Consider the following 24575-nt stretch of genomic DNA (forward strand, 5'->3'; position numbering starts at 1 on the left):
TACTAGTTCGAGACCGAAGCAGGACAAGCAGAGGAAACTGGCAATGAAATTCCCGGCGTTCATGATGATCCTGAGGACATTGAAGGAAGACTTGGCAATAACAACTGGTTACACTAAATCCTATTCGTAATTCAATAATGTAATTTCTACTTGCATACTGCTCGATATCAGAAATATTTTAGTGAGGTGACATGACCAGCGCAGCGCAACGCAGCGCAGCGGACATGTTGCACCGCGGCGAATGATTCGCAAGCAAGGCCAGCACATGTCATCGGCCATATCTCTCCGCGCATAAAACGAAGCAATCTCGCTGTCCGGATACGATGAAAACTTGTGTGCAGAACACACCTTGCGACACAATTGTCTCGAGTCGCCCGATAAATCTGACGTTCTGTTGCATTTTTATTTATTTTATTCCCACTGTCGTCATGTAGCGCCAATAGAAAACGATGAAGGAAAGAGAATAATAAAAGAAAGCTACAGCACGTCAGATTTATCGGACTAGTCGGACGGACGACGGATTTATCGGACTCGTCTAGACTCTAGAGTTGACAAGTAACTTGTATTAGCATGCACACAATGTACAAGTCAATGCGTAAGAGTCCCAAGGCTATGAGGCCGTGTAATAGGACAGATAAATTTGTCTTTCATAGTTGTGCCAACATATTTTTCCCTGTTCATTTATTACAGCATTTTGGCTAAATGTTAATGAATAGCAAGCCAATGGAAGCAGTACCTTCACTTTAGAATAAACCCATGTATGTCGAGTGCAGCCATACCTGGCTTGCATGTATGTGGAATCATACCTATCCCAGCAGGCTGGTTTCAACGAACAATTCAATAAGCTGCAAAATGTGCGTGCAGGTTTTTCACAGTTTGATTTTAAAATTATCTCCTTGTGCCTTGAAATGATGCAATATTAATCTTTGGTATTTTACTTGTATGTCCCTGTAAGTTTCTTTTTTAATGGAAAGGTTCAACAGTCACATTTTATATTTTGTGGACATGGTATAGCCCTTTATTGTGCATACATGTATTGGATTTGTACACCACTACGACTAGGTAGTAAAGGGATAAATAATTGCCTCGTGATTGTTGTGCATACACGGCTCAGAAGCAGAATTTCTTTTCCGCAAAACAATCACAGGAATTAAGACGATCAGTGAGATAGCAAACACATGTGCACAATGCATTTGTACGTACTTTATACCGGGCCCGTCGTCTAATCAATCCACTCTGTGCGAGTCACGTTCTGGAGATGACGTCAACGGTCACGTGACCTGCGGTTCGCTGAACTCAACTTTTTTTGAGGGGTGGGGCATAGCAAGTTGTGAAAAGCACTACAAATGTTCGAAATATTGGTCTAATTATCCTTTTGTTTATTTTAAAAAAGAAACATGGGTGATTTCTTCACTAGGAAGGTCAAGTTAATATATAAATAACCAGAAACTTTTGAGTGTCATGGGACTTTTAAATGGCATCCATGGCCTTGTGTGAAAGCTTAAAACCTTGCCGAGATTCTGAAGTACCTATGCCAACTATTTGGGGCCTCGAGGTGCTGCAGTTTGGCCGTGAAAAGAGGAACAAACAAATACTTGAAATTATTTACAAACTAAAAAATAAGTGAGGGATTTGATTCATAACATCAATGGAATGGCAAGAGAGACACAGGAGACTGAAAATATTGTACCTCTCATCCACCCCCCCCCCCACCTCCCTTTGTAGGAGTTCATCCATGCTTTGCCTGTAAGGTGACTGGCTGTGGAACTGTCCGTCGATGCATGATATCTGCGTGCGGCAAATTTTATCATGAGAACTGTCTTCGAGACCTGCCTTCGGCCTTGGTGGACCATCGAGGAAACTTCCGCTGCCCAATGCACGCATGTCTCACCTGCCAGCTAGATTGTCACTCAAAACTGCGTGTCAATCGAGGTTCGTTCTTCTGTCAATCGCTCAAGTATCAGATGGATTGGGTTCGTCTGGACCGTTATGCAGACCAACTGGAACTTAATGGAATTTTTTCTTAACCTTGTGAACCCTGGAGTGGTATACCTCTTTCGTTATAGGGTAGACTTGGCTATTTGTCTGGGTGTGAGGCACTCAGGTATACCACTCCACGGTTAATGTGATTTCCCACCCCCTTTGAGTTAATATTTGGCTTTGAGCCAAATCAAATCAACTGAGGTTTGCATCTGATAATTATGTATTACAGTTGCTAATGTGACTGTGATTCTGCAGTGTTTAGGTCTATGTTGTGAACTAGAAAATGAAACGCCATTTAAATTATTTTTATTATGGGTGTCAAGACTCATTGAAAAGTAGAACTACCAGAGGGTGAACAAACGAAGTAGGGTAAACTTTAATGTGCTGGAAAAGTATGCATGGATGCACTGTGGAATGAGGAGAAGAGCAGCAGGAGATATGGAGACACAGGTCTCTGTTGTTTCAGCAAAGCTCATACGTAGATCGGGGAGAGACATTGAAGTTCGTGGTAAGCAACAGATTGATAAAGCTCGGGAACAAGAGCACGAGAATAGACTCAAGAAGACAATCCCACAAGCGAGAGAACAGGGAGATCATATATTGGTCAGTGTTAAGCTATGACTTGGGGAGTGTAACAAATTGAGGATTTCTGGGAGAACGTTAGTGACGTTCAGGATGAGGACAGGGGCTATGTATGCATAGATCGGATGGAGAGACCAGTTGAATTGGGACATTTTGCTCGTCGTAGGCACAATATAGACCTTGGCCTTACAAAAAGTAATGAAAAAAGTATGTTTTAAATTCTTAAATTTGGAAAATAAATTCCTCAGAAACCAAGATCGAAAGGACAGGAAAAACTGTTGAATGCTGGCAAGAGTTTAGTGTGTCGTAAATCGACGACTTTAAATCCAGTTTAACAAGATGGCCTATCGCAGGGCTTGAAATACTGGGTGCAGATCTACAAATTGCAGGTAATATTTCCATGCCACAGGTGGAATCTTAGCTTGTTTGCAGGTAATTTGGCAGGATCCATGGTTTGAAAATATGAAATATATTGGAATATTCATCATCTTTTTATTTTATTTTTAAAAAACAACATCATTGCATACTTCCTGTGTATTAAGAGGGATTTTCTGCCTGCTGAGATTTCCATACTTCCACTGCATATGCTTCAATAAAACTCAACAACTGAAAGCCACTCAACTAAAATTCTCAACCACAAAATGTTTGATCTCAACCACTTTTTAGTTTTAAAAAATGGACTGGCAGTAATGTTTTCATTTGAAGTGATGTAGGATTTTGTTTGCAATCGTTAATCTTGAGAATCATTGCTCCTGCTGTTCTTATTGTGGGTTTTGGTGGACAGAACACTTGTTCTGAGATATACACTTCCACTGAAACTGAAAAAGGTGTTCAAGATAGCCAGGATATGAAGTTGGTTTTCTTTGCTGGCACAATGTCGAAGTTGGAGGTAACTTTTATTTGGTACTAGCAGGGATACCCGTGCTCCGCACAGGAATCCTGTGGATGACGGCGGACCTGAAGGAGTATATGTCACAGTTAATTGTAAAATTGTAGAGGCTGCCACCATTATTTTTTTTTCATGACCACTATAATATTATATGTTCCCCGCCATGTTTTATATGCAGAAGACTAGTTCAAAAATGTTAAGATTTATTGCCGCATCAGATAAAAAAACCATAATGCCTCAACAATGTGAGGCTGGTTTCATGTCATCATTTGTGACTTAATTTGAAGATCGGGCATAACCCAGCCTGGCCCAGCGTATTTGATTTATTTACGTCTGTTATCCTGATAACGTCAAAATTATAACCGTTCTTGAAGTAAGAATTGGGAGACGTGTATTATGAAACGGCATACCTCTGAATGCCTCTGTCGCTGTTGCCGTGCACGTGCAGTTCGAGAATTCAAATTTGTTCCCTTTCGCAGTGGCATAATGTTTCGGGTTTCAAAGCTGTTATAACAGGAGGAGAATGTGTATGTTTAAAAAGTCAACGAATACGAACATTTTGTATTTCAAAAAACCCTAGCGTTTTTAACCATGAAGCCTTTTGTTACGATTAATACGCCGGCGCACTATTCGAAAATAACATCACGTTAAACCACCCTCCAGGAATTTTTATGGAAAGCCACTTGGCGCATCCTGGAGCTGAATGTAAGGTCTATATGTGTGTAAAGTTTCATCAAGATCGGTTCACTGGTCTAGGAGCTTATTGGTTACAAACAAACAGACAGACAGACAGACAAACAAACAGACAGAAGGACTGCCATTTATGTCGTAGATTTTCTTGCATGTAGTTTTTTGTCAACATTGCTTCATCGAAAAAATATTTTTGATCGTCCCATTTCTCCAAGCACCCTCAGCACTGGTGCAGCCAGCAGCATGCATTCGCACCAAGTGCCATCCAGAAAACTGTCCTTGCAGCAAGAAGGGGGAGAGGGGTGTACACTTAAAGTGATGCTCTGCTTCCATGTAATATAAATGGATCTGCAGATATAATGCCTCCACATAACCCTGCAATAGCGATTGCTCACCTACTCTTTGCAAAGGACACCGTGGGATATTTAACGTACAGCAACTCATGCCGAGAAACAGGATGTCCGTCCATCCGAGGGACGGCTCACACATTGATGATTCGCTCTGCTTGTGAAATACCAGGATGACAGTTTATAGTTGGGTCGAGATTCGAACTTCGGCTGGACAACCTACCTCTAAGCCATCCGCCAAGACCGTTCTCTCAATACATATGCGTTTATGACAATGAAGAATGCACGTTTCTCTCACAAGGTACTTTGTTTCTTTTTGATGCTCTTATCTTACACGCTGTGGCATGTGTGCGTTGCTTCATGCAGGGCGGCTGGTGCGTTGCGTGCGCTGCCCTGTCGCCTACCACGTGTCTGAAAACCTGCGCTGCTTGGCAGCGGGCAGCAAGTTACTCTCTTCCACCAGCATCGTGTGTAGTTCTCACTTCACCCCCAGCAAAAGTAGCAGAAATGGCAGCCACATGAACGTCAACTGGTGTTTTCTCTGCTCGCGAGGTAAGGCCGAAACCAAGACGATGACGTCTTTTGCTCACCTTTATGTGATTATTGATTTTATCTCCAAGCCTTTTTTTTGTCATTCACCTGACACAATCTTCACGTAGGATTTTGTGTCTGAACAGTTATATTAAACAGGACACAGAAGTCCTTTTTTTCAGATTCCAAATTCCCTTCCTCCACCGCTTTTTCGACTTTTCATTGTTATGTTTTTGCTCGTGTCTATGATTGGTGAACTTAAATATTTGTTTGTTTGTTTTTACTTAGAAATGTTTTGAAAACAAGTCTTGCTTCTCTCACTTCTCCTGAACCACTGTCGAGGCATGCTTCACCTTGGCCTTTATTTGCTTTTTATTTGTTCTATACCTTTGCTTTCAGTCTGTCCATCCCACCTGTGGATTTTCATACTCTTCCCCCCCCCCCACACCCTTTAACATATTCAACTGAAACTTCCTACATAAGACTTTATGATGATGTAGAAAAACTGAATGATGTGAAGTTACAGAACAAGTTTGAGTTTCAGGACGTTTCATCAATTTTTCACAGTTGTGCCATTTTTCGACTTAGAAAATATCACATCGGTCGGGGACATGTATTTAAAGCAATTCTCGCTCTTGTTTTATTTGGCTATCTCGACATTGTCAACATGGGCTGGTTGATGGATGGCCTGATAGATATTGTTTTTAACTGGTTGCAGGAAAACTTGGTCGAGACTTGTTTGTTTTGGGGTTTTTTTATATACATAGTCAATGCTTATTGAAGAGCTGGTAGGAGTACACTGAACGGATTAGGATGCAACAGGACAAAAGGAACAGTAGAGAGAGGGGGGAGAGGGAGGACACCAACAGCAGAGATTATGGCCAAGACAGAAGGAGGCAGAAAGACAATGGGTGTGTGGAGGAATGGGGGAGGGGCAGGAGAGGATGCATGGGGTTGACAAGATGGATACAGACGGAAACTCTCAAGAGAGGAAAACTAGAAATTTGGAAGGGGGAGGGATTGGGGTGGGGTAACAAGGGTAGAAAAGATCATTGGGGGGTTGTTGCAGGGGAAAGGTGAGGCCTTTGGTGGTGGGATGAGGGGGAAGGTTTGAGTGTGTGGGGTGCCGGGAAATGTTTGATTGTGTGGGGTGCGGGAGAAGGTTTGTGTGTGTGATGGGTGTGGAGGAAGGATTGTGTGGTGCGGGGAAAGGTTTTAACGTGTGGGGTGCGGGGTAAGCATTGAGAGGGTGGGGTGAGAATGGATGCAGAAGGGGGGGTGGACATGATGCTTTGATGGGGTGGAGTGGGGGTGCATCTTTTTTCAGATTCCAAATTCCCAACTTTGACAAACAGAGATAAAGATCATAGGATGGGAGATAAGATCTCTTCTTAAACACGGAGAAATGCGGCACTGTATGAGCAGGGGTTAGGCGGGTGGGGTGGGGGGAGGTTGGTGGACCAGGTGCAGAGCAGAGAAACACCTCTGAAAAATAATTATTTTGTAGAAGAAGAAGAAGAAGAAGAAGAGACATATCGTGGTGGAGAAGAAGACCTGAACAAAACAAACTTGGCCCTGCATGAAATCATCAGCTGGGAAGGGACCCCACAATCAATACAGCAGTTATCAACCCATTACACTGTTGTCGGTCCCTGGAAATGTGTTTAGTCAGGTTTTACTAACTTACCTGAAACCATTACTCAACCAACGACGCTACCTACAGCAGTCTGGTTTCATGAAGGGAAGGTCTACCATGGACGTGATGATCGCCCTCAGGCTTTTGGCGGAGCTCTACCGCGAGTTTGCAAGACCGCTTAACATTGCCTCCATTGACATCAGGGCTGCCTTTGACTCAGTGGATCGGAGTGCTCTGTGGAAGGCCCTGGAAGCAGCCGGAATACCTTCATTTTTGCTCCTTCTCATCCGGAACCTGCACGAGGGCATCACATCAAGGGTATGTGTCGGAAGTGATGTCTCCAGATCTTTCTTCACCACTTTGGGTGTCCATCAAGGCTGCATCCTTGCTCCAGCCATATTCTGTTGTGCCATCGACTGGATCCTGAACTGGTGTCAGGAGACCTTGGAATAACTGTTGGAGATTTTGGAATAAACACTCTCCGGATCTGGACGACGATGATGACATGGCCTTGTTTCAAGGAAGGCCGGACTAATGGCTAACGTCCCCACAGATGTTCGAGGAAGAAGCCGGTAAAATGTGAATGCACATTTCTTGGGCAAAAACCAAGATTCAGAACATAGGCCCCAGCCCACCTCCAACACCAATCATCGTTGCAGCAACGGAGAAGTTCAGGTACCTTCGATGTGATATAGACTCTATCGGCTACTTTTCACCTGACATTCACCGACATATGGGCCTCACCTCATAAACGTTTGGCCAACTGAACCGTGTGTAGCTGAATAAACGACTCAGAGTATACACCACCTGTACATTGCCATTGCACCTGTACGGTTCCGAAATCTGGACGTTGCTCATCGAAGGAGGGCAAAAGCTCCAGGCCTTTCACACAAGGTGCCAGCATTGCATCTTTGGAGTCCAATATTTTGACTTTCTCACGAACGAGACAATATCACAAAGCAAGGTCTCTGACATCCACAACACCATTTTGCATCGGCGCCACTCCCTAATTTGGGCACAGTCGGAGGTTGCCAGACAACACAGCTGCACAAATAGTCCTCCAATTAAAGCGTCGACATTCGTGGACGAATCAACCCCGGCCCAGACTTGAAACGGCTTTGAGGCCACCCCAGCAGCAACTGGGTGAATCAGCTTGAAGTAGACCACAAGACACAGTCACAACAGTTGTGGCAGTCTACATTTGACAGGAAGGAATGGGTGGCCTGACATCCTTGTGCTGGATTTGGAGAAATATGAAGAAGGACATGTGTAGCATTTATGAAGGAGATACAAGGGTTTAAATGCATTCTTAAATTTTTATATATTTGTTTTTTTTAAAGAAGAAGGTTTTATATTTAATGTAGATTTGGTTTGAAGAAAAGAAGGGGGTGGGGGTGTAGGATATAGAACCAGAAGCACAAGGAAATTCAAGTAGAAATGAGAAATGTTACGGAGTGAAAATAATATATATATATTTTAATTCTTTGGTTTGTCCTGATTTTTTTGAAGCAAGGAGAGGAAAAACATGGAAAATATATGACGTCATCGTATATTTTCAGCTTATTTAATGCAATGGTGTGGAGGGTGAAGATGTATGTGGAGTGGCGGCATCAAGAGAAAAATAAACTGAAGATGAAGGATTTAAGGGAAAGCAAATGAGTAAATGAAAGAAAATATCGACAAAGGAGTCTAATCGGCCCGTCATGTCTGTGCCACATCCATTCCCTGCCAACCCTGACACAATTAACCAATCCATCAGTACATTCACCCTCTGTGACACCTACCTCACCCACGCCACAAACCAAATTCAAGCCAACATCTATGCAGTGTGAAAGAGGAAGGCCATCTGTGGAGGTGGGGGTTTGTGGTAGTGTACTGAAGGGAGCTCTGGGCAGAGACGAAGAGGTACATCACAGATGGGTCATGAACATTCACGAAATCTGGGGGATTTTTTTTTGTTTGTTGTTTCTTTCGAGCAAGAGGGGGTGGGGGAAGTGCAGTTGGGTGAAGGTTGCATTGAAACAGATGGGATGTTAACACTTGACAGCACCCACAACTCAGAGTATCAGTATCTCAAGATACCTAGACATCACAACCATGCACACAATGCCCACAGATTACCCGATTATATTCCGGCCTACCTTCCATTTCTGCCCATATCCCTGCACCCCTCTATCACAAATGCTTATTGATACTTATCCAATTCCATTTTAAACCTCTACTAACCCTGCTGCAGCTACCTTCCCATGAAGACCAATTCCATACATGACCCTTTACATCTTAGTGTCTTTTAACCCTTCTCCAGTTTCCTATCAAGCTATGTCCCCTGGTCCTGTCACTCTCCACATATATATTTAATCAATGCCCTTCATTATTTTCCATGTTTTTTTAATGTGATCTTGTCATTGCCTCTTTTTTTCTAAAATACAGTCTCCATCATTGCTTACTCTGATTCGTCATGAAATGGAGGAAAGGGAATAGAAGTGGAATACATGTCGGAATTGGGTGGGAGTGGGGGGGGGGTGGAATTTATTTTAAGTCACCTACACTCATCTTTCTGCTATTCAATTAATGTACTTGGGCACTTTTTGAGATCCCTCAGCAAGAATCGCCTTTTAGCTTTCACAATCTCAGGCAGCTTGAATCAGAATGCTTGCACTGTTTTCCCCCTTATTACCTCCACCAATCAAGGTGGACGGAGGTCGTCTTTTCACCCCTGTCTGTCTGTCTGTCTCTGTGAGCAGGATATCTCAAAAAGTTATGGACGGATTCAGACGAAACTTGGTGGACAGGTTGGGTGTGTGACCAGGATTACGTGATTCCTCACCATTGAGATGGGTCAAAAAAAACCCGCTACATTACTTGACATTTCAAGTTGTGAATGGATTATGGCAAAACTTGGTGGATGCGTTGGGTAGGTGACAAGAATAAGCCGATTAGATTTTTGCTTAAGGTCTGGATGCAGATCCGACCCATCAGTGGGATACAAAATGTAAACCGTTTAGCCTTGCAGAGGTATGCGCCCTATCGATAAGATTTTGACCAAACACATTTGGGGATCAACATTAAACTGACAAATGGCAAGATAGGTTACCATTACGAGTGTTACAAACGCTTCTGTGATGTCAGTAAAGTGAGGAGGAAGGCCAAGAAATCTTGTGGCTGAAGGTGAGATATCAAATGTACTTCACTTTCAAGTTTAACTCCGGACTAACTTAGCTATCCGAAGCCATGTAAGCTTCCACGTCATATCTGTGACAAGTTATCTTGTTGTTATCTTCAACACCAATGAATGCAAACAAATGCATTAATTTTGTGTTGAAAACTCAGTTTGTTATCCAGATTGTGAACACTTGTGTAAATTGGTGATCTTCACAATCTGAGGGAAAATAAACATGAGTTTGCCTCGCTCAACATAGAGGAGGGAGTTGAGAAGAAGTACATTTGGTTGAGTTTCCATTGTCAGGATTGTGTTGTTTGTCACCTACTATATATAGCTTAGGTATCCAAGGCCTGGATGCATACCCCTAATCAATACATCTACATGGTTATTTCCCTGTAATGAAATAATTATGATAGATCACATTAAAATGAGTATATCTATGAATTAGCACAATTTGAACACTCGTACGTCTATTAAATATGTACTCATTACCTATTGGAACATATTTAATGACATCTACTGTATTATTAATTACGTAATACACCAAACATACACGACATAACACCTGCCCAGTCGAGGGTCTGCGATCTCTAATTATTGCTCTTTCATGTTTACCGATGCAACTGAAACCAGATCAGGAAGTGATATATATTTACACGGGGGGGGGGGGGGGGTGGGGAGGGGGGGAATAGAGAACAAGCACTGGAGAACCCCAGAGTAAACGAGTGCTTCGGTCTGAATGATTGAATGGTGGAAGAACTTGGAACAAATGGCACATGTTTCCAGATGATTGTGCACTTCGCCATTCCAACGTGTTTAAACAAGATCACATTTCCGGAAAGAGGTCATTGGTAAGGTTGGTTAAATGTGAACAGATTCACAGAGGTCAACTTCTGCAAGCAGCTTGGCGAAAAGAAGACTCCATTCTGCTTCCGCAAATTGACGCTGAGGTTTTGGTTGCCCTTGAGTTGCAGAATCACCATCAATATTACAATGAGTAGACAAGATTTCGAAGCAACCCTGCCAAGCCGTCGACACCAATCCAGACAGGATACATTGATGCATACCAAAGATTTTGTGATGGCATGATTAGAGTACAACTACGAGGTAAAAAGGAGATTCTTACATTATCCAGACTCATCAAGCCCTTCATACAAACACTTAAGAAAGTGGAAGGCATCGATGCTCCATATTAAACCATGTGGAGGTACTCACTATTACCTTCAGAAAATGATTTTCGTTGTGCAGATCACCAATCTGGATAAAATTTGGCATACTTAAAGAATTTTAGACGCTGAGTCCAAATCCACTTGTTTCCACGTTGAGGATGTGACACAACTGGTCATTTTTGGCAATTAAAGATACACCGAACATTAAAGCACAATTTTGACACAGAAATGAAGAATCAAGGTTAGACTGATATGTACGTCAAAGAAAACTCTTGTGAGGTCTTAAAAATGATACAATATGTTTATACAGAGCCCTATTCACTGTTATTAAAGATGTTTATAATTAAAGGTCGTAAACCGAAGCAGTTACATATTTTTACCGGCCGAAAACGTCTGGAACGACCAGACAGGCCTTCGAGTTGACCAAGGCAACTTTTTGCTTAAAAGGCAGCCACACTGGCTATTAAAGGTAGTTACATTGACTATTAAAGGCAGTTACATTCGCTATTACGGATTAAATCAAAGACAAAGAGACTGATCGACTCAGCCTGATGAAAAATGGAACTGCCACAAGAGGATTACTGTCTTAGAACTCCAGTATTTCTTGCTCTGAAGCGGTTGCTGAACTAGGCTCTTGACTGCTGCTATTACAAAACTCAAGTCCACTATTGCATGCTAACCAACCTGAATACTACTGTGTAGTAGACCACCACAGCAAAAGCAGTGTGACACCTGCATTCACAGTTCGTCGTCGGAATCATCATCAGTTCCGCTTTCATCATCCATAAGTTCCATTTCTGCACGGTTCTGTTCATCGTTGGCGCAGTTTTGACACCCACAGCACTCTGTGCAGGACAGTCCTTTTGACCGGCAAGAACACTGCTTGGTCTCGCATTTCATCTTCTTACAATTACATTTCGTCGCCTCTAACAGTTCCTTCGGCGCTGGTGGTTTGCTCAGCCAGTGAACAGTCAGTGCTCCGTTGCGTTCCACCCATCCGTGAAATGTAGGAGAAGGGGCTTCTATAAACCTCTCAGTCGCGCGGTGGTGGATCACAGACTGATAGTTCACTCTTTTGCAATGCAGCATCAGAGCGTCGCTTGTAGGCGGCAACTTCTGTTCTCCCAGCGACTGGCTGCAGAATAGCTTGTAGCGAGCCTCATCCACACTCTTCATGGTCGGCTGATTGTACATGGCGCAGACGAATTGTTCCAGGTAGTGAATGATATTCTGATCTAGCGTGAATTCTCGACCAATGCTCCCGAAACAGGTGATGAGATGGGGACCCTTCATCATCAAGTCAAATGGCCTTGTTTTGCCCTTACCGTGGAATGCACTGGTGGTATCACTTCCCGTGAAATTGTGCAAACCTATAAACGCATCGCAGACAGAACTTTCCAGGGCATTACTCAGCTTCCTAATGTGAACGACGATAATGTCCTTGGGACTTCCTGTGACCAGATGGAAATTTCGTGCCCAAATCGACTTCAAGTGAGCCAACGCCAGCACAAACACATCGGTGTCGAAACTCTCTATGCGCACCGACTCTTCATTCTGTTCCGCGTGAGCGGCATGTAGCAGGAGCTTCATGTCAGCTTCGTCATGGTCACATTCAAGTTCCGGTACTGACAACACAGTCATGACACCATTCGACGCCTCGATTTTCTGACATTTGCCGGCATGACTGACGTACAACAGCATGTCGCCCAGTTTTGATGGAGAGATGTTTCTCGTCCACGATTCGACGATGAACTCTATCAACACCTCCTTGTTGACTCTGCTCAGGAGATAATTGGCCCACTGTTTTGGAAGGGCTTGATCGCATCCGTAGATGGTTCGCACCTGAAGATCGCTCGCCCCATCCGCTCGTCTGGCGTGTTCCAGTCACTTGATGCTGATACTTGAGTAAGTATCAAACACCACGTCCAGTCTCGAAGATTGTTTATGTCGTGCTTTGGCCACTACGATGTTCAGCACCATCTCTTCCAGTTTGCTGAAAGTGTTTTGCAGTGAACCAGCCTTTATCACCTGAATAACGGCCATTCCATCCACAATCGTTGCACCTTGGATAGGCCCAGCATCCACACGGCAATCGGGTCACAGTTTCAGTGTATGGTTGCGGAGTTTGGCTTTGTCCGTCTTGGCAATCGAACCATCACCGGATGCCAGCGGGAAAGATATGTTCGCCAGTGGGTACGCGAGCAGATCGTGGAGTGTTACATTGCTTTACTCGCCAATCAACAGCAGTCATGTGAAAAGACAACGTTCATTCGCAATTTCAACCTTCGGCGTCTGCTGGTGGGGAGTCGCCGACTTGCCTGGCGCCTTCGAGAAAGTTGCCAATTTGGCCTTCAAAATCAGACTGAAGAATGGGACCTCACCCGAGAGAAACCGATCACGCATGAATTGCACAACAGCATTCTCTCCGTTGACATATGCGTTTATCAAGTCCGCGGAAGTGGCTGGCGGTGGGATGACACCTGAACTAATATTGACGAGTTCAAGGTGAGCGCCGGAGAAAGGGTTAATCATTTGAAGTACTGTGTCCATCACTTGTACAACCACTGCTTCGTTTTTCTTCGAGCTCCACACATCCAAATACGTTCTCGTCCGGGGCTCGTCATGGATACCCGCCATGGACTCACATTTCCTTGCGATTTCCGCACGTGCTGGTTGGGACAGGATCCACTTCTTCACAGCTGTGCTTTTCTGAGTGTAACCAATGATGCATCCACTGGTCTTGCTGTCCCTATTTCAAGTCTGCTCTATGATCTGATCACACGCAACACTACTAAATCCATAATGAGTATGCCGTTGGGCAGTCCATTTGCCGTCCATGCACGCTTGATAGGTGTCTGAGTGGGAGTGCTCTAGCCCGGCCATTTCCAGCCAGTAAACGGGTAAGTACCTTGCATAGTTTAGGTGATCGTACGCAAAGTACCAGGGCATTGACGCTCTCGTGATCGCAAGGTGTTTCGACCAGTTCGAAGTACGAGTTGCCCGTATAAGCTCTAGTGCTAGCTCCACCATTTCCAAGTAGGAGCACCAGAATGTGAATATTTTGCTCGCTCTACATTGCTGCTGTCTGAAGTTGCTGTAGCGTGTGAACATTTCCGAGACCTCTTCCGATGACAGTAACTGTTCGAACAACGGAGACGGAAACGTTTCCTGGAGACGCTTTTTTCACCTGTCGAATCGCACACGCGTCTCCTCTGCGAGGGAGTCCATGAAGGCCTGGAAGCATAGTCTTCCTAGCGCTTCGTAGACGAGCTTGTGACAGCGCAGACTTCTGTTATATTGGTGGCCGTTTATTACTGAATTTGCAGAACGCTGAGCGACAATACCAGACTCTATGATGAGGTCGAGCAGACCTGCGTCTCTGAATCTTTTGCCGATCACGCCCATGAAGCTCATGAGTTGGTGGAATTCGCCGAGACGAATTACCAACCTTTCTGTCAACTCCGGGTGCAACCAACAAATCTCCTGCGCCTTACTGTAGATCGCAAGGTCAAAGACTAGAACTACTTCTTCACGTTCCAGTTTATCAGCCATTTCGATGCTTTGGTGTAGGACCGTGTAAACGGTGTCCAGTTCCGTGGGTGATGCCTCGATCACGGGAAGGTAGATGATGGCTGACTTGGTCAACTCTTCATCCCGACGAAGGAGGGTGTTGTACCCAGTCCATGTCGGCAACCGCCCGTCCGTTTTCTGGACCATTTTCATTGTGTAATAGAGCACATCCAGCGATAGCCTGTCCTCTTGTGACGGACTGATGTCAATGTCACAACTGTAAAAGGCTGTGGTCCCTTGCCTTTTCCCGCCACCATACTTGAGAATGGGTGGTGTGTTCCCAACTAATGACCGCTGACGACGGCTAATTGGAGTCACTGGATGAGCATGATGAATCGGCTCAGAGGGTGCGTCTTGTATCATCAATCCATTGGTATGGTGAGTGGTCCCATGACGGTGAGGGTCTCCTCACTGAAATCGATGTTATTGTACACAAATATTGTCGGTACATTTCTGAGGCAGTTTGAGGGCAGTTTTCCCTCCTGATCAATCTGCAACAGTACCAAAGCGGTTTCCAACGCCTGTGTAGTACTGACTGAGACACAATGCCCGAGCTTGTTGAGCAGTCCTAACAGTCGAGTAGAACCAGTCCAATGTTTCACAATCAGGCCCAATGCATAGGACTTTGGAGTAAACGTCTGACCCCTTGACGCTATAGAAACGCCTTGAAGAACAGAGAGCATTTTCAGATGAATATGCTGTGGTAGTTCCACAAATTTCTCCAGGGTTGGCTCGTCTGACAGACCCGCTATCCATGCAACAAGGTTGTACAATGCAACAGGGATGGCTTTCAGCATTTGAAATGTCGAAGTCAGGAGCAAGTGGTGGCCATGTAATGTACACACTTTGGTGGTGTTTGTTCAGGTCATCCCTCACCATGCATGCTCCCGAGATTAGAACGTGTAAATTGAGGCCCGAGTCACCCTGCTGTGGACCCTGGTTGGCTTCATCCTCTGTAGTTGACTCTGTTTCTGTTATAGAGCGACTGTCTACAACAGCAGCCTGAGCAATGGAACCAATATCAATGTCCTTCATGTACACCACTTCGCTCTCAGACATTTTTGGTGGAGACAGAAAATCATGTCTGGGTACCGTTCCTGCAGTCTTTTCTTCAGTCTTGTTGCCTGGTAGTTGGCCTTATCCTGACCTTCGCATACTCTGAGCAGGTCATTGACCATCTCACACAACTTCTTCATATGTATAGATTGCTTTCCATCAATGAGTCTTACCTGGATTACTTTATCACAAAAAATGTCAAATGTTGAGTCATAGTTCACTTTCTGAGTTTGGAGTTTATTTTCACTCTGTCTCTGGTATGTGTCATTTACATACTCGTAATAACATTTATGGTGATAACAAACTGCCAGCTCCACACAGTCTTTATCCTTTATAGTTGTCATTATTCTCACATCACGTTCATCTCTCCTCTGCTCAGCAGTTTCCCTCAGCTCTCCTTCATCCTGTGTTTCTGCCAGGGACAACTGATCACGTTGAGATTTTCCTTTGACACGGATGAATTTGTCTTTTTTCTGGCATATGATACAAATTCTTGGCAGTACACCAGCTGATTTGCCAGCCACCCTTTCTACAGAGGTTCTGAGGGATTTTCTATGTATTTTGTGGCATGAGTGTCCCTCTACTTCGAGTCCGCCCACCACCTCACTGGCTCGAGCAGAAACTGCAGTAGTGCTGGCTTCTGATTTCCTTTTCCTGGCTTCAGCGAGTTTTGTATGATCCTTGTTACAAAACGACGCATAGCAGAACCGGTGACAGTTGGCATCCGCAGGAGGATCAGTCATTGGCAGCAGTTTCATAATTTGATCAGCCAGCAAACGGCATTTGTTGATAGTTTCACTATCTGTGGCGTCGCACCAAGCCTTCGCACACTCACATACCTTACAACAGCTCTTATCCGTGAATTGCGTCACTTTCTCATCATCCTCCGCGCCCAAGTGTATGAAACAACGCATATTTGGTTGTTGAAAGACCAAAAATCACTCGAAATCACACGACAACCATGGGCGCCGCAATCTTGATTTGTTGTTTCCTGGTCGTTTCCTCCGCGATTAGAAGCACGCCATGCCCACTTCACAGCAGTAATTTCAAATGGTAATAACTGTCGGTGTGTCAACTTGTGCAAATGGAAACGAGTAGGAATTTTAATGGTGTGTTCTCATGAATGTACAGGGTGAATTTCGTTTGGATTGGTGATCTGCACAACGAAACTGAACGAACCGACCCACCTCCACATGACCTAATATCAGACATGGAACCTGAAGAAAAGGCTTCCAGTGCAGAATTTTTTTTTTACCCCAGTTCATTTTTCTGACACCAGGCAACCGTCAAATGAGAGATTATAGCTTCCTCCGTCACCGAAAGTGGACGGTGGTTATGTTTTCACCCCCGTCTGTTTATCTGTGAGCAGGATATCTCAAAAAGTTATGGACGGAGTTGGATGAAATTTTGTGGGCAGGTTGGGTGTGTGACAAGGATGAACTGATTAGATTTTGGTGAAGATCCAGATCCACATTCGGATACAGATACTCAAATTTTTTAAGTGATTCTTCACCATTGAGAGATGGGGCCAAAAACGATATGTAGCACGATATCTCAAAAAGTTATGAACAGATTCAAACGAAACTGGGTGGTCAGGTTGGGTGTTTGACAAGGACGAATTGATTCAATTTTGGTGAATAACCGGATCTGATAATTAAAATTTTTGAAAGTGATTCTTCACCATTAATAGATGGGACCAAAAATGATGTACAGCACGATATTTCAAAGAGTTGTGAACAGATTATGACAAAACTTGGATGAATTGGGTTGTTGACAAGAAAAGCCGATTAGATTTTGGTTGAAATCTGGCATATGCATCATGATCGTGATTAATAATGTATCGTGCATCTGTTGACATCTATGCTTTTTGAAAACGAGTCTAAGATGTGCATCAGCAGATCCGGCTTATCGGTGGGATACAAAACATAAACTGTTCAGCCTAGCGGAGGTATGCACTCTCCGAGTGTCGTTCTCGTTCTAGTGTTTAACTTGCTATCACTTCACATTTTTGCATTGTCGTAGCTGCCGTGAAACTATTTGAGCCCTCGTTTGGAAATTTATTTATTTCTCATAAATCAGTCAACCTCTCAAAATTGTAATTATTGAAAAGAGCATTGGCTAATTGGCATACGATGTCAAACACCCCTCATCCCCGGTAGAACAAATCGCATCATGTGTTTTTTTGTTTTTTTTAAACGGTTATTATATGGGATGACTGAAAAGTGATGGTGTTATTGCGGGAATTGGTGGCAGCTCTGTTTTTCAGGATGGTTTCCGTGGGAACCCCAAGAATAACTTTATTCACCTAATTAAGTTAAAATGACCACGTATTCATTAATTTTCAAGATGGAGAAGAAACTTTGGTATCACGTTGATCAGCATGGAAAGGGTCACCCGTTTGACATCATATATGCTAATTACTTCATGTGCATATTCATTATTTGATGGAATTTGCATTTTTCGATGAAAATTGAGTTACACCGAACAGAACACATCTCGCCAGAGGAGCCAAATCGTCTTCATAACAATAAACATTGTATTTTTGGAAAGATATATTTAAATATATATATATATTGTTGCGGTCTTCGCGCCCGCCGGCGTGCGAACGGCCACGTAACTCGAATCGCGGCACGTCGCCCACCGGACGGACAATCCAGTCGTGACCCTCTCGGACTAACGCCGGGAACCAGTCACGGGTGGACCTTTCGGTCTCACCGCGATCGAGCCAATCAGCCCCCGCGTGGGATAGGGTTGCTCGCCAGAGGTCGAACTACCTAAGTACCCACGCGGAGGGTAGACCGGGCGATCGCACCTCGCCGCAGGTCGACTTCGGACACGGGCCACTTAAGCGACCCGTTCCGTACTATCAGAATAACCGAGCGGTGTTATCGTCGACCTCGACGGTTCGATTAATTATCGGGCGTACTCAGCCCACTACCAACCCTTTACGTGAAGCAAGATGAGGGTTCAATGGGGGAAAAAGACGAAGCGAGCGGGAAACAGTTCAACAATAAAGCACGTTTATTCTCGGCACAGGGGAAGCACACAAATACAATTCCACCAAATGCACACAAAAAAGAAAACACAATTCCATTTACACAAAAAGCAAACATAAAAGTGAAAACACAGTGCAGAGCTAATACCGACTACCGAGCACACGGCAACACTTATACAATTCTACTTCACAGACGGCGCCGACAACACATACCCAAAACCAAGGAAAAGAAATACCCCAAGAAGGAGGTAGGCCTGGGGCCGAGACCGGGTCGGGCCTACCCGTCTGGTGATGAGACGCGGAGCGGCGATGGCCCCGCAACCCGCGGGCCTCGTGGACAGTGCCTGGCAGGGGGTGGGAACGGGGCCCCCTTGGTCGCACTATCTCAGCGCGGGGGAAACAGGAGGGGTTGCTGATGCTCGGGGTATAGAGGATCTTTATTATGTGCGACGGCGTCTCCACCTCGGCCAGGTCGCGCTGTCGGCCTCCCTCGGGTGCAGCTTCCTGCACGGCGCGAGCACCCCTCGTCTGGTGTCGCCGCCTTTCCACAGCTACGTCCCCTCCGTTCCGGCTCAACGCACACGACGAGCAGCTCCACCGCCCGCGAAGTCTTGACCCTCTGCTTCCGACTCTCCTACTCTCCGCCTCTGGACTCTCCGACTCTCCTCTTCTTGACTCTCCGACCCCGTTCTGCTGACTCTCTCGTTCCGACCCCTCGTTCTCGTTCTGCTGACTCTCTCACTCTCTTCGTTCTTGTTTTCTGCTGACTCTCCCTCGTTCTCTCTTGCGACTCCCTTTGACCTTTCACCTCGCTCCCCATTGGCCCGAGAAAAAGTGGGCGTGAAGGCTTTTTGATCCGTTTTTGAAGCAGAAAATCCGTGATTTTGTACACGCTGTTCAACGTGCGCCCTACACGAGTCCAGCATCGGTGCCCACGAGTGGCGCGAGATGACGGTGATGCGATGGTGGCGAGTTGTGACGGTAAAGGTCGTGGCGGTTGTGGTGAAGCGGTGGTTGTGGTCGGTGGTTGATGTTGTGGTTGTGATCATGGCGGTTGGTCCAAAATAAAGATAGTAAAAGAAAAACGGCTATCCTGAAGAGTCGCAGCTCGCATAAATGACATGTATTCCCACTAGACAACGGGTTTGGGCCTAACTACACATGCACTTACCGAGATACCTCACCTAAGGGACCTGAATGGTGGTTTGCGAATCTGGTAACCACAACACTACCCCCTTCCCTTTTTACAGACTCGTCCCGAGTCGTCAAATTTTCGTGTGCCATCATGTGTAGTTTTCCCCTAGTACATTTTACCTACGGATCCCTGAGTGCGACATTCATGGTATTCGTGTCCCCAAAATAAATAACCTGAGGGCTGCGTAACTATCTAAACAAACTCACTCACACGGACGACTTAAATAAAATTGCCGGCGCTAAGACATACATGCCGGGGGGCGCACTCATATTTACAGTACATCTTACCTTAACTTACAAATTTTACACTAAACCATGGCCCAGGATCACTGAACTCTGCAAAAGAAAAGCAGTTAGCAGGGAGCCAGGCTGCCCACATGCAGTCTCTGGCTCAAAACAATGCAGGTGACAGGGAACGTGGCTGGCTGCTCACACGCAGTCCAAGGCCTTCCCTTTTGAACTGAACGCAGTGAACCACAACGGTGCATGGGCTGCACAAACGCAGTCTCCGTGCCAGCTCAAGTGGCACACGCAATGAGCACAACGAATGCATGAACGGTTTGAACTGAATGAATGGATGGACGCAAACACGGTGCACGGGCCGCCACTGCAGGCCCGTGTTGTAGCTGCCAACAGGGCAGTTCTCGCAGCTTGCAAACTGTTGCCTTGCGGATCCTGGCGCACATGGAAATGAACAGGGGGGGGGGGCAAAGCAAAAATTGAACGGGGCTGGTGAATGTGGGCAGTGGGCATGGCATGGCAAAGGTGGCAGGCAAACACAGCCCGCAGAAGAAGGCCGCTGCAGGCAAACACAGCCGGCAGATGAACTGGCCGGCACAGGCCTTGAAGTACCACAGCTGCAGATGATCCGGCCGGCACAGGCCTTGCAGCAACACAACAGCTGCCGATGAAGTGGGCCGGCACAGGCCTTGAAGAAAAACGCGGCCAGCTGATGGCACAGGCCTTGCAGCAAAACAACAGCTGCCGATGAAGTTGGCCGGCCTCCGCCTCTAAGAAAAACACGGCCAGCCGATGGAGTTGGCTAGCCTTTGCCGTTCAGTGGAGGTTGGTGGAGGGAGTGCGGTGGTGCTGGCCACTTGGAAGGCGGGCTCGGACCGACCTACCTGTCTCCCTCCCACCTATCGCCTTTGCCTGTCACTGTTCATACCCACTCCCTTAATTTGTCAAACCCCAATTTAGCCCCAACTTATTTTTTTTGTTGTTTTTATTTTTACTCCCCCACTATAAATCGTCCCCTAACCCCCTTTATCGTCCTTGTTCGGCTAACCTATCCTGTCACCTAGCCTACTCCCAACCCCTACGTTCCCTTCCCGGAGGGGAACAAGGGAGAGCTAACGTCCTGTGCCGAGGCCGAACGAAGCCTCAGAATGGCCTCCTCAGAGTTCGGCGATCTAACCCAAAGTGGGTCCAGCGGCCCACAACGAGAGCGAGGGGATGGATGGTGCGGAGGGGTACATCTCCTAATCTGCCCTAACCATTTAACTGTTAAACTACCCCGGGGCTTTCAACAAGCGCCTCTCGCTTAAACTATTGGTTCTATCAACCCAGATTCCCGTCGCCTGTGTTGGTGTCCTCACAATTTCGGGCCTCACCCCCCAATTTTCTCTCCGTGCCCTCACACGGTCTCCTGGCTGGGACACGTGGCTCCCTCCGGCAGGCACGACCCTCTGCCGAATCTCCCGCTATGGCACCCCCGGGCACTACACTGCCTCCGAGCCTACCAGCTCCCTAACACCGGGGAGTGCCCCCGCAGCACCTCCCCTGAACCGCACACGTGGCAGGCCGGCCTCCCGGGCCTTTCCGAGGGTCACCCGTGCCCACAACACTGCCCACGCGGCTAATGGCGCCCCGGGCCCCCGCACCAAGCAGGCGCACCCGTGCCCACTACACTATCCCGGCCCCCCATGGGCCCTTGGCCTACCGCGGCCGACTAGCCTGGTGCCCGGGGTACCCACTCAGCGATACTCACCTTTCGCAGCCACGCTCCCAACCCGTCAACAGGGCTCCTGCACCCCTCCAAATGGGTCTCGAGCCTACTTTCCCACCAACAGCAAAACGACCTCCATTTTTCAATTTGACTAACCCAGCTAACTCACTCTACACTGACCCCGGGGTCCCTTGGGCGGGAGTCACTCCTCCCCCCCAATCACTCATCGCACCATGCATTCCCCATTCACTCCACACACACAGACCCGCTGGCCTCACTCACTCACCAAGTACTCACCTCACAACTCACCAACTCTTCAACACACACACCACTGAACTCTGCCATCCTTCTAACTGCATCCCCTAACTAACTCGTGCTCCCACGTCGTCCCTTGAACTAGTAGCACGTTCCTTTTAACACTACGTAGCTAAGCTACGTCCCCACTACACATTCACCAGTCTGTCTCTGTCTCCTAACTCAATCATTTTATTTCCCAACCTAAAGCTCACTAATTCCCTCTACCTAATCCATTCCACGGACTCCATGAGGACTTACCCCTGCCCCATGGAGTCGGTCTAACTAAGCTAACCCTTCCCCCTAACTAGTTTCCATCCTGTGCCCAGGTAAGGGGGTCTTTCACCCCTTGCCCAGGAATCCTGTCACCCGAAAGTGAGGCTTGCTTTTTTTTTTTTTCCCATGCGCAGCACCTGCGCGGCAACTCAGAGCTCGCGCACTTTGCACCTGCCCGTGACGTCATGCAGCTGCACGTGTTCCTCGTCCCTCCTTGGACGCTACCATCCGGCAGAGATACCCCTCCTGCCGGATTCCAACCACACGTGCAGCCATGGCGTCACCGTCTTTTATAAAAAAAAACAAGCCCCACGTTTCGAGGGGTTCCCCACGCGAACACATGTGCTTTGCCCGTTGGAGCTTAACACGCACGATCGCGTGGAGAACCCGTCCGGTCCAAATCCGTAATCCTGCCTAAACTTTGTCCGTCCGCGGGATCGGCAAATCCACCGCGTGCGTTTCCGGACCGGGGCTTCACTCTCGCAAGCGAGCACGTGGTGGTCTCGTGTGTTGCACAGCACGAACCTCGTGCTCACTGCTGGGTGAACCCGGCACGGTCCGCGAAACAACTGCAGCCGCTACTCGGCTTTCTCTCCTCTGTCGCCGTCGTCGTCTCCATTCCACACACGCATACCTGCGTGTTCTGACGGCACACAGTCCACTCAATCACATTCACACGGGAGACGCGGCTGCGTGCTCCCGCATGTAACCGACATCTCCCTCTCATACCGCTCTCTCACACACACGGTCTCCCTTGCACACAGCGACCTTGCACACGGCCGTTCACTCACGCGTGCCTCACTACTCACACAAACCATACTACTCACACATGGTGCTCCATTCACTCGCGCGGGGGAACTCACCCGCGGTGCCTCACCCACACACGCGAGGGCACTCAACCGCTGTGCCTCATCCACACACCGTGCCTCATCCACACACGGTTCCTCACCCACACACGCGGGGGCACTAACCCGCGGTGCCTCATCCACACTGGCCGTTTCACTCACACACACGGCCTCTTCCACACACGGTGCCTCATCCACACACGGCGTGCTGGGAAGCACGTACTCTGGCACCATCGCCACCACACCACTCGCACACGGGGTCGCTTCCACACACGGGGACGCACTCACACCTTGCACCACACACACAGGGACAACCATACTGGGGATTCGTGTTCCCACAAGGGTCTCCGGGGCCTCTATACCCCCCAAGCTCTCCGTGCACCCGTCCACAGCACCCGTCCCCTCAACCTCGCAAAACACGACCGAACTCACCTGGTCGTGACTCGCCCTCAGGGGGCATACTCCCTCCCCTCGTTCCTGGAGGAGGCCATCCCGCTGCTCGCACCGGGTCCCTACACGCTCCGCGAGCTCACCCCCATTATCCTCCACTACCTCCGTGTGTGTGTGCGCGTCACTTACCCCGTCTTCATCGTGTAGTCTTCCCTCTATCGTTCCCATCTCCCGTGTCTCTGCCAACTCTTCACCCTTTACCTCCCTTGTCTCAACTATTATTTCTGTTGTCGTCACCTCGTGTCTCGTCTCACACGTTTTGGTCTCCCCATTTAATTCCTCCCTTTCGGTCATCGTCACGACCCTCGCCCAACACGCTCCACGAATTATTTTTTCACCCGCCTCCACCGCGGGCCTGTCAGCCGTTGCACCCCCACCCAGCTCGTTTGCTCCCACACGTGGAGTCGCCATTTTAAGCTCCCTGCTCACTGCCTTCATGCCCGCCTGCAGGCATTGGCCCATGTTCTGCGTCTCACCCCGCAGCTCTTTCATTTCTTCCCTCATTTGCTGTGTATTCGCATCCATCGTCGTTTTCACTTCATTCATTTGCTTGTTCATTTCGTTTTTCATTTCATTTGTATTTGTATCCATCTTTTCGTTCATGTCTTTCATTTCGTTTTTCATTTCATTTGTATTTGTATCCATCTTTTCGATCATTTTCGCATTCATCTTTTCGTTCATTGCCGCCAGCATGGCTATAGCTGGGCCATGTTGGATGCACTCAGCTAGTCGTTTCGGCAAGGGTTGAGGAAGGGTTTTTTGGTGGAGAGGGGGGAGGTGTCATACACCGCGGCCGCTACCGCACCCACCTCGGGCCCTGGGTTCAGTTGGGCGAGTCCGTGTTCCTGCACAATCAACATTTCCTGCTCGGGGATTCCATCCTGGACCATGGACTCTACATTATTACACATATACATTTCTAATACCCCCGGCTCCCGCTCGCCTTGAGACGCCATC

The 24575-nt window shown here is 47.0% G+C and overlaps 1 protein-coding gene across 10 annotated transcripts in view; it reads left to right on the forward strand.

Moving 5' to 3' along the window:
- The window catches only part of LOC147015704 (histone-lysine N-methyltransferase NSD2-like), a 192725-nt gene that overhangs the window by 114381 nt on the left and 53769 nt on the right, over positions 1-24575 (forward strand). For all 10 annotated transcript variants that reach the window (XM_085848117.1, XM_085848116.1, XM_085848122.1 and 7 more), the window contains exons 14-15: positions 1726-1932; positions 4858-5043. In XM_085848117.1, the coding sequence (XP_085704243.1) occupies positions 1726-1932; positions 4858-5043 (393 nt within the window). The remainder of the gene's footprint in view (positions 1-1725; positions 1933-4857; positions 5044-24575) is intronic.

The sequence above is a fragment of the Eptatretus burgeri genome, chromosome 12, assembly GCF_056783735.1.
Source record: "Eptatretus burgeri isolate ZD-2024b chromosome 12, Ebu_testis_v1, whole genome shotgun sequence".
Classification (NCBI taxonomy): Eukaryota; Metazoa; Chordata; class Myxini; order Myxiniformes; family Myxinidae; genus Eptatretus; species Eptatretus burgeri.